Raw genomic sequence first — 19,557 nt, 5'->3', positions numbered from 1 at the left:
ATAGTATCCATGATTCATCTAAGTTGTATAAGATTTGTTGTTATAAAAAAGCCACATGAAAAACAAAAGGGATTCTTATTTACCTAGGACCATTTATCTCCACAAAGGAAAGAACATATTCTCATGCTTAAAATCTGAGCTGATCATTAACCTATATAGGGGGCGTTTCTTATTGAGTTATATCGACTTCATGAAAGGGTAGATTCGCTATACCTGCTCTTCGATTTCATCCGTTAAGATAAAATGCAGCTCTGCATCGTGTGTAAATCAGAATTCAAATTAATAATTTATTCTCAAATGATTAGGCTAATATCTAAATGTTTGGGTACAAGAATGCACAGTACTACATAGAGCCATGGAACTCTATTCCACATCAGATAACTGATGCAAGCAGTAGAATCAGATTGAAAAAAACTGGTAAAAATACCATATGGTACGGGGACTGTGAAGAGACACACAACAAAGGTACAGACACATGCATACGCATACATTGTGATATTATTTTATGGTGGTATTAAACATTTTGTATTATGGATATGTAGCGGTGTAATAATGTTATATGATGTATTCTTTAATATTTTGTTGCCTTTGTAACAGTGTAGCTTCTGTCCCTCTCCTCGCCCCTACCTGGGCTCGAACCAGGGACCCTCTGCACACATCAACAACTGAAACCCACGAAGCATCGTTACCCAACGCAAGGGGAACAACTACTTCAAGGTCTCAGAGCGAGTGACGTCACCGATTGAAACGCTATTAGCGCGCACCCGCTAACTCGCTAGCCATTTCACATCGGTTACACCTTGTCAGCAGCTAATGGAGATCCCTAATAAATACAAATACACAAAAAGGCAGATCATTATGAGTGTAATTATGTTTACATTTTTTATTTAGCCTACTGCAGTAGGCTATAGGCCTAAAGTGAAAAATGGATCAATCTTCCTTACTCGTGGTTGTGGACCCTCGTGCACACTGGCCTCCCGCTAGCATGATTTTCAAGAGAACCGCGTGCACTGTGAATCAAGCGGTGCGTTCTGTCTGGCTCAACATTTGATACAAGAGCAAATGGTCGGTTTTATATTTCTAGCCTAGCACACAAATAGTTGAGCAAATGAGTGAGCACTGTGGTGCACGGCAAGCCAATTTCATGCTCAGCAACGCTCTGAACAGGCCTGATATCATCACGCTTCTCATAAAATGTCCCTTTGTAAAATATACGGGATGAATTTGGATAGTTACCCCACTCACTTGAACCAATGAGCTGCAAACCAACTCCATAGACACTACGATTTATTAATGTAATCGTTTAAATCTATTGCACGAGCAGTGCAACATACAAAAAAGGAGCAGTGTTGCCTTTTTTCCAATAGAAAAAGGTTTATTTGTTAACATTGTTTAGATGTAGCCTAGTATATGCATCCCCTCGAATCATGGAGGGAGATTACATATATTTCAAGAGAGTCTGATGCTGCTGTGTCTTTGTAGTATTCCAATATAAGGTGAATCCAACACGAGTTGAGTCATATATCCTTTCCGCCCAAACGGGTTGAGGGGCTTACATCAAGCGGCAGGCAACTCATGATAACAGCGGTCTACTGATTGTTAGAGACTCGCAGTTCAGGAAGAAAGTACGATAACAGAGAGATTCCGTTTTTTCAGGCTGTTTTTTCCGATAAAATCTTTGGCTTGAAGTGGCAGATCGCAGTCTGTATGTTCATCGAGGTTTGATATAAGAGAGAGATCACAACACATTAGGCCTAAAGCGACAAAGATAACAATCATATAATTATCCAGCAAGTGCGGGATGAGTAGTCATATTCCTATAGCTTACCCCTTCTTCTTAAATTAAATATACAACGTCTCATTATGGGCTATTCATTTTCATTCATGTTTGTAGTTTGTAGGCATACTTTAATAGTTTATGTCCACATATAGGCTACACATTTAGCCCTATCAACAAATGGAAAATCTCTTTACAATAGCCTTGATTTTCCACAAATATTGTGCCCCCAAAAGGTGACTCCTGCAAGCGAAGTCTCAGTCACTCTCCTCCTTGTCTTCCTGAATGGTGGTGGTGGAATGGTTGTACAATCCTTGCGCCATGAGCTGGAGAGCCAGGCCGTTCTTATAGCCGTTGGCTTTTTTTATTTTCGCCCGTTTGTTTTGGAACCATATTTTGATTTGTGACTCATTGAGGTTGAGCTCTTGGGCTAGAGACTGCCTCCTCTGCTCCGTGATATAACGGTTGGCCTGGAACTCCGTTTTCAGTCTTTGGAGCTGCTCAGCCGTGAACGCCGTTCTGGGTCGCTTGTCTTCCTTTTCATTTTTCGTCTTTTTCAATTTCCGTGTCCTTGGGCCTACAGTAGGGACGACAATAAAAACGGGAATATAAATATTCAGCGAGCGCCAGACACCTAGTCTCACTTTCATCACCAAAAACCAATTCCATTGCAGATTTTAGGCTAGACTTATTAATAATAGAAACAACGTACACAAATAATAACCGTGATCACATAATCATAATAATAAACATAACCAATGTAATGATGGTAGGCTAATAAAAATAAAAACAATAAACGTTATTATAGTTGAATACTTTGCTATAGTCTAACGGTATGGTCATCCCAATGGTAGACCTTCAATAATAACTATGATAACATTATGTACTGAGAAGAATAAGGTCCATAGTGCACTGAGCGGCAGGCCTTTGTGTGAAGGTAACAATAGCTGTAGGTCGACTTTCATAATTATTTAGCAAAAATATGCAAACCAAAAAACTCTAGGCTACTAAAGCCAACTACAGCTATTTAAAAATATACAATCGTTTAAGGACTATTGGCCAACAGTGTCGGTTATAGGCCTTTCATTGATCACAAGTAGTTATATGCCTACTAAAAAAAATAATCGTTGAAGCTGTGATCTTCAGCTGTTAACATAAGGAATTAATATATTTTGTACCAAATGCAGACTCAGGTATAGGCCTATGTGCATAAGGATAGTCTACGCTATAGTATACATTTAAATATTCAATTGTGTCCTTTGTTATCATGGTGCCAGAGACAAACAAATAAACAATATGATGAGAAACAGGAAATGTAATTTATCCGTTAATATCTCTTTCTTAAAATTGTATTTTGATGCTAGGCCTAATCCTATATCATTTTCTAACACAAATATAAACTCTTCAGTAAAAAGTTTTTGTTTTAGATTAAATGTAAAGCTTTAAATTTCATGTCATTATTGTTGCACTGATTTTATCAATACCTACGGCATAAAACACAGTCTATATTTTTGACAAGTTTATGGTAATTATGAAAAACCCATTTATTCGCATGCCAAAACACCATTGGAACCATTGGACTATGGAACTTAGAACAAAATAAACATTGTGCATGCTTACCATTTAACGTAGCCTAACATTTATTAAATACATTTAGTTGGGGAATTACACTAATTGCATACTCAGATAATATACAGCCTTCTCTATCAAGACAGGCAAAGTTGTTCATTAATTCAACATGTTGACATCACTGAGATTCTTATTCTAGTTTTTTTCCCCCGATGAACTTTCTTAAATTGTATTAAATGTAACCTTATTTTTCTAAAGTCTCATTGAAATGTTTAAATATATATTTTACATGGTCTAATAAGACTATTGTAGGTTATGAATCATATAAATGTATAGCCTGTATAGGCCTATATTGGCCTAAACTTGTATTCTGTTAAATGTACGAGTTCTATCTCTCTTTCAATCCAATGAATGGAGTATGTTCTCATGTTAAGTGACACATTTTAAAACATGTCATATCTGCAAGGCATTTTGGGGTGAGCCTACAAGATGCAACCAGTGGCCAGGACCAAAATCTCACTTGCAAATAAGGAGAGTGAAATGTTAGGCCACACAGTCATCGATGAAATTATGTTTACATATTCTGATATGTTCTTAAATGGACCAATGCTGCTCTTGAAAACCACCTATTCGATTTTTCACTGTTTCAATTTATTTGACGTCTCTCGGTAGAACAGAGTAGATTTCACACAGTCCTATTTCAAAATGAATTAACACAAAATTATCCAAGTGGCCTATTTTCAGCTTTTTTGTTCTATATATTTTTGTAGTAGGCCTGAATAATGGATTATTTACATATGATATGGCATAATTTAAATTAGCAAAAGTTTGCTTCCTAATGAAAAAAGAGTTAGTAGGTCTACAATATACTGCTTGCTTATATTGGCACCTATAAAGGTTGTATATAGAACCTTTTTGTAGGGTTATTTGATCAGAACCCCTGGGGCTCTTCTTCACTAAACCAAAATTGGTTCCATGTAGAACCCTTGGGTTCCATATATGGTTCTATATGGAAACAATTTCGGTTCTGTACAGAACCTTTAGGGGTGCCATATATCAGCATAGAAATAACATTATTTTCTAATAATATATGTTAGCCTGCTCTACAGCCAGTCACTCTTTTTATGCAGTAACAGGACCACTATGCCATTACCTACATATATTGTCATTTATCACAGCGTGAAAATAAAGTATAAAATGCAGTTGAATTTAACGAATAAATGTGCAACTTCGACGAATTAATAAAAAATATATCAAATACAAGCATGTTGAGGCATTTATAACATTACCCATTAGGCTACAATACCCTGACAAAAGCTTGTTCAAGAAACTATTGCCTCACCAGATGACGGCCTGTCCGAGTATCTAGTGCAGTACACCCAGGCAGGCCACAGCAGCGGCTGGGACTCGGCTTTGGGCGCTGCGCCGCCACTACCGCCGTTCACAACCATAACAGAAGAAGTGTTCTCGCCGAACTTTGGCGTGCCTCCAGAGCCCTCGTCAGCCTTCGATGACGAGGTGCTCTTTTGGGGGGTGGGAGACAAGGCCAAGGACGAGGTGGAGGAAGAAGTGCTGTCGCTGCTGCAGTTGGAGTCCTGGCATGGCGTTCCAGGATGATTCGGCCTGGCGACCAAAGGTTGGGCGCGCTCTCGGCTGGAAGTCTGCGCCCGTTCCCTAGCCCCTAAACCATGCTCCTTCCGGCAGCCGAAATCTGGCCGCAGAATATTGTCAATAAAAAAGTTGGTGGTTCTGTGCGCTTGCTGCGCTGCTTGGAGAGGCAGGATGGGCGGCGAAGGCAGACTGCGAGAAGGAGAAACGCTCTCCCCTTCACTCGACTCCGGGCTGTGTAGAGCCCTTTGCTTCTCCATTGCTGGAAGGACTGCAAAGGGGTCGATCCAGGCTCCTAACTAATTCCACTTGTTGGTGTGTATTGGTATCCAAATATAAAAGAATGAAGCAATACGGTGACCACTAAAGGCTCATTAATACCTCTCTGATTTGGGGCACTTTTTGATTTCTAAATTGTTGACATCCCTCGCGCGTAACGCTCCAACGTGTCATGTTCGTCGACATGACAAGACTGACAAGGCATTGCGCTCTCCTCTCGCAGCCCCGAGCTTTTCACCACTGTAGGTATGACAGTTCGATCTTCACCAACTCCTCACATCACATTTCCCACACCAACCGGAAGCACGTGAACTCCTTCGAACGTGCAGTGGGCCAATCAATGACCGATACACTTTTGGACACGGCTGACGACATCCAATAATGTCTCGCAACTCTGGGTAAGTAGGCTGCATGCTATCAAATGGGTTTTAAGAAAACCAAACAAGAGATTATCACCGCTACGCGCCTTCTGCAACCTTGTCTATTCTCAGCAAACGAATGCTAGACCTATAGGAGAACACAATAATAACATATACGGATATTTCACCTCGGTCAAAATATGTTGTCACTAAGACAGGCTAGGCTGTATGGTGTTTTCGATTATTGTACAATGTTGCTACAGCCAAATGGGACGTTTGATATTAGCGTTAATCATTAAGGGTAGAGTATAGTTACTGGTGAACGGGGTGGAATGGCGTTATAGGCGCGCGCACAAACACAGCAAAAGGTTCCATCAGAAGCGATTTTAATGCCTATACCGGTACTTCACATTAATTCAAAACAAATGTATAATGATAATGAATAGTGTAGGCCATTTGCAGTTGCAACGCAATCACACGTCCAGCCCACATTGTTTAATTTAATTTGGGCCAACAAAACTGAAATCTTTATCCACAAGCTATTTGTTGGTACTTAATTAAATTCTATTTAGGACACTATCGTTGTCCCATTTAGTAACCATTGTGAGGCTGTTGTGAGACGCAATTCATTTCTGACAGTGAATGGGCGCAGGGACTGTAATCTTGCCTGCAAAGAGATGCCTTAAGAGAGACCGCAAAGGAAAATTCATAGGTTTTAATTACTCTTCATTCCGATTGTTCAGCTTGGCGTCCATCACATGGGCTAGAGGAAAAGGTCGTCACTACTTACCACAGCCACAAAATCATAAACCCCGACTATTTCTACAATGTATTGTAACGACCCTGGGTTTATAAGCGCGGAAATCGACTCTGCCGCACGAGCATGCTTTTGCGGCACAGTCGATAGCGCGCCGGACCTCGGGCTAGAAGGTCGAGGGTTCGAGAGTCAGAAGTGACCGGACCTTGCATCCACGACAGTGCGTGTGCTTTGCCGGTGAGCGCATTCCTGTAAGATGTAGAGTTGCAAGCTAGCGCGAGGACGCGCTCTTTGAAAGGAGAGTAGTGTAACGACCCTGGGTTTATAAGCGCGGAAACCGGACCTCGGGCTAGAAGGTCGAGGGTTCGAAACCTGCTCCCTGCGGTTTCTTTACAGTATCTTCTTAAAATCAGATTTTAAAACTAGCCTTAAGCTTCACCTTAACCGCACTGCGAACCGTATGCCTAACCGTAACCTTAAATTAGACTAAAAAGGAAATATTTGTTCTCATAAATTATTACAATATAGCCAATTTTGACCTTGTGCCTGTGGTAACTAGTAACAACCAGAAGGGGGAAAAGGCAGTCAAAAGCTGTCATCATTCCCGCGCAGGAGGCTTAATCAAAATAATGCGCGGGGCTGAGGCTCAAATACAGGCATGCGAGAAGAACGTTCTTCTCGGGGTACTGATAAAGCGCAATGAACTGAATAATACCAGTGTCCTCAGAGACGCCATTTACACAAATTAGTTTATTGAAGGCTTAACGTTTGGTAATTCATATCACCTCTCATGTAGCGTTCTGGAGCCTGCTCTTCCACAGTGGAGAGATGGGTGTAGGTTTTGTAATGTAAACACCTTTGGATACGTGCACGAGAAATGGTCCGGAAATAGCCGTTTCTGCAGTCTCAAATACTTCATTAAAATGTTCAATCACCATGTAGACTACCAGCACATTTTACTCGACAATTCCAGAGAACAGGGGGTTCCAAAATCGTTTTTACACATCAATGGTGCATTGCGCAATGGCATTGAAATTAATATATAGGCCTAGAGTCATCATAAACTATTGGAGGCACATTTTTGCTCGTCATGCAGCCTACCATTTTTTGTGTGTGTCAGGTCGAGGTGGTGAATTTGTTTAGAAAATAATATAAGAACATGATAGTTTGAGACTTTCCCTCTCTCTTACACACATACACACACACACACACACACACACACACACACACACACACACACACACACACACACACACATTAAGCCATACTAGAACCTGGTCACAAATTTCAAGAACCATCTGATGGAAGATCTTTTTAGCTAGACCAATATTTGACCGTACAGCGTTTAATATGAGCCAGCTTCAAACTTCACCTCATAACGGACAACATGCAGTCACCTGGACATGCAGGCTGTCTGGGGGTTGACGATGCCTTTGGAACTGATGATGGGCTTTGTTCATGCAATTGGAATATTCGCTTCTTTTTGGAAACAGATGTTCTTGAAACGTTGCTCTAAATACTATACTGCATTTTCAGAAAATAAGATTTGAAAGACACAGAGGATACTATGGGAAAACACTCCCTGTATTTCTAAATAGGCTCTCTCAGATATGCATATTTTTCCAGAATATTTCACTGGAAAGCATATTGATTGCCTATAGCATGCATGCGCTTATATGCACTTTTATTCCTCATGGCCTGTGTTGTTTTTAATCGATTCGTTTTTTTCATTTAGGCTATTTTTTCTTCACCTACTGTAAATATTAGCCAATGCCAATCTCCTGCTTGAATGATTTTAGCTTGAACTGAATTTCTTAATTTGTCATTTGAAAGGAAGACAACATAGAATGCATTAGCCTACTTAAGTTAAACATTTTCACAAAAGTAAAATTATTCTCTCAAACGTTTGGTCAGTCGTTTACAAACTCGTATGAAATTTAGACTGTATTTGTAACCATCCAATGAAGTAGACAACTTTTAGGATAATTTCGTGAAGGCTGCCTTCGATTTCTTCAGTAGAATATAATAAACATTCATACGCCTACCTCTAATCCACAGCTTTACATTTGAAACCGGAATGTAAAGCTGTAGTATCCTGAACAATAGCTAAAATAATCAACGGTAGGCCTAAACTTCAAAACTATATTATGTTTATCCATAATGTGTTTTTCTTTTAGAGCATCAAGGAATTGTAACTGGGAGTCTTTCCGGACATGGAGCAATCATGTTCAACAGAGCATTTACAGGAAGTTCTGATAATTAGATAAAGGGGTGTAGGCCTATGGTTTTAATTATAAGATCATTTAGATGTTCTGTCTTTACAATTCACCATGGGGGGAATTCCGAACCGAGTTAAGCGCGCGTAAATGGAAAGTAATTACCTTTTTATGTGCTTTTCTCTCTGCCTATTCTGACCTTGAAATGAAGCATGAGAATAGCATGCTATTCACCCACTATTCGTTTAGGGTGGAGATGGAATAAATTAAGGTGTGACAGAGGTGTGTCTACAGATACACCATATTTTGACTTTGATTTAATTCAGTAATAATTCCACCACCTTTATGCACGAGGAAACCACGAATAAGGTCTAGCTAACCTACCGGTTCCAAGTGGAAAAAGCATCTACTTAATTTTTTTGATAGAAATAACACCATTCTCCATGCGCTGTAATTTACAACTTGATGAGAGCTATTGATAAGAGCTAGGTAAATGAATAATCCGTTTGGATAAAGGAATTGTAAATATAAATAACTTGTTTAAGATTAATTTGACTTTATAATCGCTGGGGACAAATGTGAAATCAGTCATGTGGCAGCAAACTGAAGCATACCAACATTACAACTTTCCCACAGTTTATGAAATGCAATGCCATTATGCAGAATTTAAATTGTACTGCCTTTTAATTTGCAGGGACGGGCACTCTCAATTGTCTTAATTATAGGTTACATCGATTTTCTCTGTTTCCTATTTCTATCATGTTAAATATTAGCCAATATCATTATCGAATGTCAATAGGCCTCATAACCACTCACACACAACTACCAATGTACTGTTAGTTCCCTTCAGTTGGTCTAGCCTAGGCTACATTATCATTCCATTTAATGCCATTGTTTGTTTACCTTCATTTGCTTCCTCTGTAAATGCATCATGAACGTGGCCGTGTGGTTGCTACTGAGGATCATCGGTATAAGATGATAATATACAAAATACATACAAAATGAATAAAGACATGAGGTTAATTAAATCATTATGGCAGCCAGGTCACCCGTGATACAAGTCAGTATTCGACGTCCATCCATGTCTGAGGACATCGGGAGATGATGTGGAAACCGACCAATAGGGGCAACACTGAGCACTGTTACCTCCAAGTAGGTTTCGGTTTTGCTATGGCGTTATGGATGGGGATAGCATCTGCCTCTGGTGTAAAAGGTCTACCTCTAGTTCAGAAGGTTGCATGTTCAAATACAGTCTAACGGTCAGTTAAGGTTTGGGATAAGCTTAAATAAAAACATTCTATTGCTGTTCGAATCCAGCAATAGAAAGTTGTTTTGAGATTTTTGTTTTAAGCGTATCCCAAACCTTCACCTTAAAAACCATTTGGAGTTAATACCTAAACTTAACCCTAACCTTAAAAATTCGGAGTTAATGTCTAAACTTTAACCTTAAACATTTGGAATTTGACGTTTGGAACAACTTCGAAATTTGATGTTTGAGAAACATGGACGAACATCTAATTCTGAGGTGAGACTTGTTGGTTATGGAGCAGAGGGCAAACCAAGCCTTAACAGTTCGATCCCGACTCATGGCACAATATTTGTCCATGTCATCACACAGTTCCATGGTTAGTGCAGGCAATATGATGGTATAGCCTACTATTGTACACTATTCTCCCTATTATATATACACTAATCTTTCAACATTACTATGGGTTGAATAACTAAATGTGGCAATTTTCAGAAGGAATCAAACTGCCATTTTCTTTATTTTGTTTGTAAAGGCTCTCCAAACATTTTATGATTCATAAATACTTTCCTGAACCTAAATAATCTATAAGATCAGAGTAATTTTAAATCTACCAATTGGTGCTGAAACAGACCAATATGCATATGGGGCGGCAGGGTAGCCTAGTGGTTACCGAAAGGTTGCAAGTTCGAATCCTCCAGCTGACAAGGTACAAATCTGTCGTTCTGCCCCTGAACAAGGCTGTTCCTAGGCCGTCATTGAAAATAAGAATTTGTTCTTAACTGACTTGCCTAGTTAAATAAAGGTAAAAAATATAAATATATGCTATATATCCCTAATATTCTGAACCCATTGTGACAAAATTCAAACTAAAAGGTACACCATATTTAATACTGCAGTGGCCTAAATCAGGGTCACACAGAGTGTTTCTTGGTAGTCATAAGATAAAAATGTATGCCACTGAAAACACTATTTAATGAAAACTCCATGAGGAAAAAATATGTTGGCCAGCAAGTGGGAGGGTTTTCAGCAGTTGAATTCAATTTATTCAGAGCACGCAAGGTAGCCACACGTTCAGAGTTACTCGACTGAATAAGGTAAGTCTGAATACCACATATTGAAAAGTGTCTAAGAAGTGCGTAGCGAAGGCTTGGGCCGGAAAGGCGTACATTTCCTACGTCTGAATCGGCCCGTATAGGTCTGGTATAACCTACTGTAAAAACGAAAACAGATTCAATTGATTCGTTTTGAAACATATTCTACATTGCAGTATGACCTATCAACTTGCAAGACATAGGCTAGCCTATTGGGCGATATATTACAGCATGGTAGCCTAATAATCTAATATGTCCACCTTTGGCCAGTAATAATTTTATAGCCGAACTACCAAACTAACATTATTTCAAATGATTCTTATTTTTAACATGAATGTAACTTAATAATACATATTTTCCTTATATTGCGTTTTATGTTTGCTATGGAACAAATATGTACAACCCTTAGGGATACAAAATACAAAGATAAAGGCTTCATGGCAATTATGTTAAATGGAACAATAGATTGTAGGCTATGTTATGTACCTAATTATTGTCATTGTCAGTATACCTACTGTAGCTGTTGTCTTGAGAACAAAATGTTAAAATACTCATAATGTATTATAAAATGATAAAGAAACAATGCATCTTAATACCAGAAACTCAGCAATGTAATATAGGATCGTTTGAAATGTGGGGTGGAGACAATAACTGTCCAAATATGGCTGCATATGGTTGATTCAGAATCAAATGTCTTAGCAGCGTGGTTGATTTCAGTTCTGTTAGTGCAATGTCAGAGAGACACCTTGTGGCCATTCACAGCAGCACACCCTCGCACATCTTCCAATTTAGGCCTAACATTAGGCCTATTGATCCCAAACCAGAATAAGGCACACTGACACAAAAACAAACTACTCATGGACCTTATTACTGTAAGCATTGTAAGTACATCAGTACATCAAAACCGATGTCTTTTAATCACATCAGATCTTTTCACGTCAGATATTTTTCTGATTCGTCAAAAGACCAATTAGTAAAAAAATAAATCAGAATTGGACTGCCTGTCATAAACTGAGTTTACACAGAAAGCCCAATTCTGATATTTGTTTCATTAATCGTTCTTTTGACCAATCACATCAGATCTATTCATATCAGATATCATTCAGAGCTTATCTGATTCGTCAAAAGACCAGTAGGTGAAATTTTTTTATCAGAATCGGGCTGTCTGTCTAAACGCAGCCTAAATGCAGCCTTAGAGGAGAACTTGAGTGAAGGTTATGGCATTGGCTACTTATGGTGAGTTCAAGACAACTGGGAACTCATGTGGGGAAAAAGAGCTCAGACTGGGAAAAATGGTGTTGTCAGTGATCTTCAGGTCGGAGAAGTCGGAGCTCTAGAATGATGCCCGAGTTTCTGACTTGTAAATCCTAGTTGGATAACCGTTCAAACTGATTTTTCCAGGTCGTAGCTCTTTTTTTTTTTTTGAGTTCCCAGTTGTCTTGAACGCACTGAAGTCGTAGATCAGAGATTTTCGAGTTGTCTTGAACGCACCATTATTTTGACCGTTTCGTTATTTGATCTGTCCAATGACCACAAGGTGGTAGGATGCAGTCAAAAGTCAGATGAACGCTGTCCTCTCCTGGGATTTCACAACTGTGTGTGAGATACCGAGAGACAGACATACCAATTAGTATCTGGCAAAAAAATACTTGAATCAGTTATAGAACCCATTGCCCTTTATGGTTGAGGTCTGGGGTCCGCTCACCAACCAAGAATTTACAAAATGGGACAAACACCAAATTGAGACTGCATGCAGAATTCTGCAAAAATATCCTCTGTGTACCATGTAAAACACCAAATAATGCATGCAGAGCAGAATATGACTGACCCAAAATTAAGGAAAGCTTTGACTACGTACAGACTCAGTGAGCATAGCCTTGCTATTGAGAAAGGCCGCTGTAGGCAGACCTGGCTCTCAAGAGAAGACAGGCTTTACTGCCCACAAAATGAGGTGGAAACTGAGCTGCACTTCCTAATCTCCTGCCAAATGTATGACCATATTAGAGACACATATTTAACTCAGATTACACTGACCCACAAAGATTTTGAAAACAAATCCAATTTTGATAAGAAACAAATAGATATGGGAGTTTATCTATTTCACTTGCTTTGGCAATGTAAACGTATGTTCCCATGCCAATAAAGCCCTTTGAATAGAGAGAGGGAGAGAGAGAGAAACCATAGGTATAGATTTAGCTGTGCCCATTTATCACCCAAACATCTTCTCATGCTTAAAAAGTGAGATGATAATACTGTAGGATCCACTAGAGCATGTTTAATAGTGAGTTTTATGGATTTCATCTATGGTTCATTCCCAGCTAGTGCATAACGTTCTGAGAATAATATGTTTATTAGAGCTCGCTGAGAGCATGGTTGTCATATGGTTATTTTGAATCCAACCTTCCCACAACTTTCTGGGAGTGGTGCAGGATAGTTGGTTGGCTTTGGAACACTCTCAGTACATTTAAGGAACATGCCAAAAAACTGTTATTTTCTTGGTATTTCAATACTTTAACAGCACGTTTCCTATAAGTTCAAACATGGTTACATTTCATTTAAATGTCGGTAATGTTCCAGGAACATTCTCCAACCGGTTTGGCATGACGAATACACTCAAATAGTTCAGAGAATGTTAAGAAACAACATTCTTCAGTAGGAATTTCAGTACTTCAGCATAACAGGTCACACTTTTTTGTGATAGTCCGGTTAGTCACAGATGGAGCATCAACAGATGGTCATACTATTGTTGATAAGCAACTGCTTGCTAAGGTTAAGGTTAGGGTTAAGGTTTAGAATAAGGGTTAGGATAAGTGTTAAGGTTAGGGTTAGTAGATAGTTGAAATGCTACTGATAGTCTGTAGAGCATCTACAGATGGACTATCCAAATAAAGTGTTACCGCATACCTCATTATAATATTTCCTACAGGTTTCCTCGTGTTTCTATTTAAAGTCATGTTCTCAAATTGTTCAGAGAAGGTTAACACCTGTCTAGGACACACGTTCCGCTAGCGGAACCCCTCGACAACATTCCGCTGAAAAGGCAGCGCGGGAAATTCAAAAATATTTTTTAGAAATATGTAACTTTCACACATTAACAAGTCCAATACAGCAAATGAAAGATAAAGAGTGACGAGCTCTACAGCAGAGTCTCACAACTCAATCGCTGGTTGAAAACTGTTTTCTGCCCCTCCCAAAAGATAGAATTTGTAGATAATTGGCCCTCTTTCTGGGACTCACCCACAAACAGGACCAAGCCTGACCTGCTGAGGAGTGACGGACTCCATCCTAGCTGGAGGGGTGCTCTCATCTTATCTACCAACATAGACAGGGCTCTAACTCCTCTAGCTCCACAATGAAATAGGGTGCAGGCCAGGCAGCAGGCTGTTAGCCAACCTGCCAGCTTAGTGGAGTCTGCCACTAGCATAGTCAGTGTAGTCAGCTCAGCCATCCCCATTGAGACTGTGTCTGTGCCTCGATCTAGGTTGGGCAAAACTAAACATGGCGGTGTTCGCCTTAGCAATCTCATTAGGATAAAGACCTCCTCCATTCCTGCCATTATTGAAAGAGATCATGATACCTCACATCTCAAAATAGGGTTACTTAATGTTAGATCCCTCACTTCAAAGGCAGTTATAGTCAATGAACTAATCACTGATCATAATCTTGATGTGATTGGCCTGACTGAAACATGGCTTAAGCCTGATGAATTTACTGTGTTAAATGAGGCCTCTCCTCCTGGTTACACTAGTGACCATATCCCCCGTGCATCCCGCAAAGGCGGAGATGTTGCTAACATTTACGATAGCAAATTTCAATTTACAAAAAAAAATGACGTTTTCGTCTTTTGAGCTTCTAGTCATGAAATCTATGCAGCCTACTCAATCACTTTTTATAGCTACTGTTTACAGGCCTCCTGGGCCATATACAGCGTTCCTCTCTGAGTTCCCTGAATTCCTATCGGACCTTGTAGTCATAGCAGATCATATTCTAATTTTTGGTGATTTTAATATTCATATGGAGAAGTCCACAGACCCACTCCAAAAGGCTTTCGGAGCCATCATCGACTCAGTGGGTTTTGTCCAACATGTCTCTGGACCTACTCACTGCCACAGTCATACTCTGGACCTAGTTTTGTCCCATGGAATAAATGTTGTAGATCTTAATGTTTTTCCTCATAATCCTGGACTATCGGACCACCATTTTATTACGTTTGCAATCGCAACAAATAATCTGCTCAGACCCCAACCAAGGAGCATCAAAAGTCGTGCTATAAATTCTCAGACAACACAAAAATTCCTTGATGCCCTTCCAGACTCCTTCTGCCTACCCAAGGACGTCAGAGGACAAAAATCAGTTAACCACCTAACTGAGGAACTCAATTTAACCTTGCGCAATACCCTAGATGCAGTTGCACCCCTAAAAACGAAAAACATTTGTCATAAGAAACTAGCTCCCTGGTATACAGAAAATACCCGAGCTCTGAAGCAAGCTTCCAGAAAATTGGAACGGAAATGGCGCCACACCAAACTGGAAGTCTTCCGACTAGCTTGGAAAGACAGTACCGTGCAGTATCGAAGAGCCCTCACTGCTGCTCGATCATCCTACTTTTCCAACTTAATTGAGGAAAATAAGAACAATCCAAAATTTCTTTTTGATACTGTTGCAAAGCTAACTAAAAAGCAGCATTCCCCAAGAGAGGATGGCTTTCACTTCAGCAGTAATAAATTCATGAACTTCTTTGAGGAAAAGATCATGATCATTAGAAAGCAAATTACGGACTCCTCTTTAAATCTGCGTATTCCGCCACGGCTTAGCTGTCCTGGATCTGCACAGCTCTGCCAGGGCCTGGGATCGGGAGAGACACTTAAGTGTTTTAGTACTATATCTCTTGACACAATGATGAAAATAATCATGGCTAAACCTTCAAGCTGCATACTGGATCCTATTCCAACTAAACTACTGAAAGAGCTGCTTCATGTGCTTGGCCCTCCTATGTTGAACATAATAAACGGCTCTCTATCCACCGGATGTGTACCAAACTCACTAAAAGTGGCAGTAATAAAGCCTCTCTTGAAAAAGCCAAACCTTGACCCGGAAAATATAAAAAACTATCGGCCTATATCGAATCAAAAATTTTAGAAAAAGCTGTTGCGCAGCAACTCACTGCCTTCCTGAAGACAAACAATGTATACGAAATGCTTCAGTCTGGTTTTAGACCCCATCATAGCACTGAGACTGCACTTGTGAAGGTGGTAAATGACCTTTTAATGGCGTCAGACCGAGGCTCTGCATTTGTCCTCGTGCTACTAGACCTTAGTGCTGCCTTTGACACCATCGATCACCACATTCTTTTGGAGAGACTGGAAACCCAAATTGGCCTACACGGACAAGTTCTGGCCTGGTTTAGATCTTATTTGTCAGAAAGATATCAGTTTGTCTCTGTGAATGGTTTGTCCTCTGACAAATCAACTGTACATTTCGGTGTTCCTCAAGGTTCCGTTTTAGGACCACTATTGTTTTCACTATATATTTTACCTCTTGGGGATGTTATTCGAAAACATAATGTTAACTTTCACTGCTATGCGGATGACACACAGCTGTACATTTCAATGAAACATGGTGAAGCCCCAAAATTGCCCTCGCTAGAAGCCTGTGTTTCAGACATAAGGAAGTGGATGGCTGAAAACTTTCTACTTTTAAACTCGGACAAAACAGAGATGCTTGTTCTAGGTCCCAAGAAACAAAGAGATCTTCTGTTAAATCTGACAATTAATCTTGATGGTTGTAAAGTCGTCTCAAATAAAACTGTGAAGGACCTCGGCGTTACTCTTGACCCTGATCTCTCTTTTGACGAACATATCAAGACTGTTTCAAGGACAGCTTTTTTCCATCTACGTAACATTGCAAAAATCAGAAATTTTCTGTCCAAAAATGATGCAGAAAAATTAATCCATGCATTTGTTACTTCTAGGTTAGACTACTGCAATGCTCTACTTTCCGGCTACCCGGATAAAGCACTAAATAAACTTCAGTTAGTGCTAAATACGGCTGCTAGAATCCTGACTAGAACCAAAAAAATTGATCATATTACTCCAGTGCTAGCTTCCCTACACTGGCTTCCTGTTAAGGCAAGGGCTGATTTCAAGGTTTTACTGTTAACCTATAAAGCGTTACATGGGCTTGCTCCTACCTATCTTTCCGAGTTGGTCCTGCCGTACATACCTACACGTACGCTACGGTCACAAGACGCAGGCCTCCTAATTGTCCCTAGAATTTCTAAGCAAACAGCTGGAGGCAGGGCTTTCTCCTATAGATCTCCATTTTTATGGAACGGTCTGCCTACCCATGTGAGAGACGCAGACTCGGTCTCAACCTTTAAGTCTTTACTGAAGACTTATCTCTTCAGTAGGTCATATGATTGAGTGTAGTCTGGCCCAGGAGTGTGAAGGTGAACGGAAAGGCTCTGGAGCAACGAACCGCCCTTGCTGTCTCTGCCTGGCCGGTTCCCCTCTCTCCACTGGGATTCTCTGCCTCTAACCCTATTACAGGGGCTGAGTCACTGGCTTACTGGTGCTCTTTCATGCCGTCCCTAGGAGGGGTGCGTCACTTGAGTGGGTTGAGTTACTGACGTGATCTTCCTGTCTGGGTTGGCGCCCCCCCTTGGTTTGTGCTGTGGTGGAGATCTTTGTGGGCTATACTCGGCCTTGTCTCAGGATTGTAAGTTGGTGGTTGAAGATATCCCTCTAGTGGTGCGGGGGCTGTGCTTTGGCAAAGTGGGTGGGGTTATATCCTTCCTGTTTGGCCCTGTCCGGAGGTATCATCGGATGGGGCCACAGTGTCTCCTGACCCCTCCTGTCTCAGCCTCCAGTATTTATGCTGCAGTAGTTTATGTGTCGGGGGGCTAGGGTGAGTTGGTTATATCTGGAGTACTTCTCCTGTCTTATCCAGTGTCCTGTGTGAATTTAAGTATGCTCTCTCTAATTCTCTCCTTCTCTCTTTCTTTCTCTCTCTCGGAGAACCTGAGCCCTAGGACCATACGTCAGGACTACCGGGCATGATGACTCCTTGCTGTCCCCAGTCCACTTGGCCTTGCTGCTATTCCAGTTTCAACTGTTCTGCCTGCGGTTATGGAACCCCTACCTGTCCCAGACCTGCTGTTTTCAACTCTTAATGATCGGCTATGAAAAGCCAACTGACATTTATTCCTGATTATTATTTGACCATGCTTGTCATTTATGAACATTTTGAAAATCTTGGCTCTCTCTAATTCTCTCCTTCTCTCTTTCTTTCTCTCTCTCGGAGGACCTGAGCCCTAGGACCATACGTCAGGACTACCGGGCATGATGACTCCTTGCTGTCCCCAGTCCACCTGGCCTTGCTGCTATTCCAGTTTCAACTGTTCTGCCTGCGGTTATGGAACCCCTACCTGTCCCAGACCTGCTGTTTTCAACTCTTAATGATCAGCTATGAAAAGCCAACTGACATTTATTCCTGATTATTATTTGACCATGCTTGTCACTTATGAACATTTTGGCCATGTTCTGTTATAATCTCCACCCGGCACAGCCAGAAGAGGACTGGCCACCCCTCATAGCCTGGTTCCTCTCTAGGTTTCTTCCTAGGTTTTGGCCTTTCTAGGGAGTTTTTCCTAGCCACCGTGCTTCTACACCTGCATTGCTTGCTGTTTGGGGTTTTAGGCTGGGTTTCTGTACAGCACTTCGAGATATTAGCTGATGTACGAAGGGCTATATAAAATAAACTTGATTTGATTTGATAAACATCTTGTTAATCTACCCATCGTGTCCGATTTCAAAAATGCTTTACAGCGAAAGCACAACATATGATTATGTTAGATCACCACCAAGTCAAAAAAAACACAGCCATTTCTCCAGCCAAAGATAGGAGTCACAAAAAGCAGAAATATAGATAAAATGAATCACTAACCTTTGATGATCTACATCAGATGACACTCATAGGACATCATGTTACACAATACATGTATGTTTTGTTCGATAATGTGCATATCTATATCCAAAAATCTCAGTTTACAGTTTACATTGGCGCCATGTTCAGAAATGCCTCCAAAATATCTGGAGAAATTGCAGAGAACCACATCAAATAACAGAAATACTCATCATAAACTTTGATGAAAGATACATGTTTTACATAGAATTAAAGATACACTTGTTCTTAATGCAACCGCTGTGTCAGATTTCAAAAAAACTTTAAGCAAACCATGCAAAGCAAACCATCCAAAGCAAACCATGCAATAATCTGAGTACAGCTTTCAGACAACAAAGCAGCCAAAAAGATATCCGCCATATTGGGTAGTCAACAGAAGTCAGAAATTACATTATAAATATTCCCTTACCTTTGATGATCTTCATCAGAATGCACTCCCAGGAATCCTAGTTCCACAATAAATTGTTGTTTTGTTCGATAATGTCCATTATTTATGTCCAAGTAGCTACTTTTGTGAGCACGTTTAGTACATATATCCAAACGCTCGTGCAGGTCCAGGCGAACGTCGGACGAAAACTTCAAAAAGTTATATTACAGGTTGTAGAAACATTTCAAACTAAGTATAGAATCAATCTTTAGGATGTTGTTATCATAAATATTCAATAACGTTCCAACCGGAGAATTCCTTTG

General features: G+C 40.3%; 1 protein-coding gene across 1 annotated transcript; it reads right to left on the bottom strand.

The window, feature by feature from the left end:
• Positions 1–2,034: 2,034 nt before the first annotated feature.
• en1a (engrailed homeobox 1a) lies at positions 2,035–5,214 on the bottom strand. The gene is made up of 2 exons (XM_039006429.1): positions 4,689–5,214; positions 2,035–2,354 (listed from the first exon to the last, which is right to left on the bottom strand). The coding sequence occupies exons 1-2, from the start codon at positions 5,212–5,214 to the stop codon at positions 2,035–2,037; spliced, it is 846 nt and encodes a 281-aa protein (XP_038862357.1).
• Between the last annotated feature and the right edge of the window lie 14,343 nt (positions 5,215–19,557).

The sequence above is a fragment of the Salvelinus namaycush genome, chromosome 13 (genome assembly GCF_016432855.1).
Source record: "Salvelinus namaycush isolate Seneca chromosome 13, SaNama_1.0, whole genome shotgun sequence".
Classification (NCBI taxonomy): Eukaryota; Metazoa; Chordata; class Actinopteri; order Salmoniformes; family Salmonidae; genus Salvelinus; species Salvelinus namaycush.
This window is presented reverse-complemented; position numbering and strand designations above follow the sequence as displayed.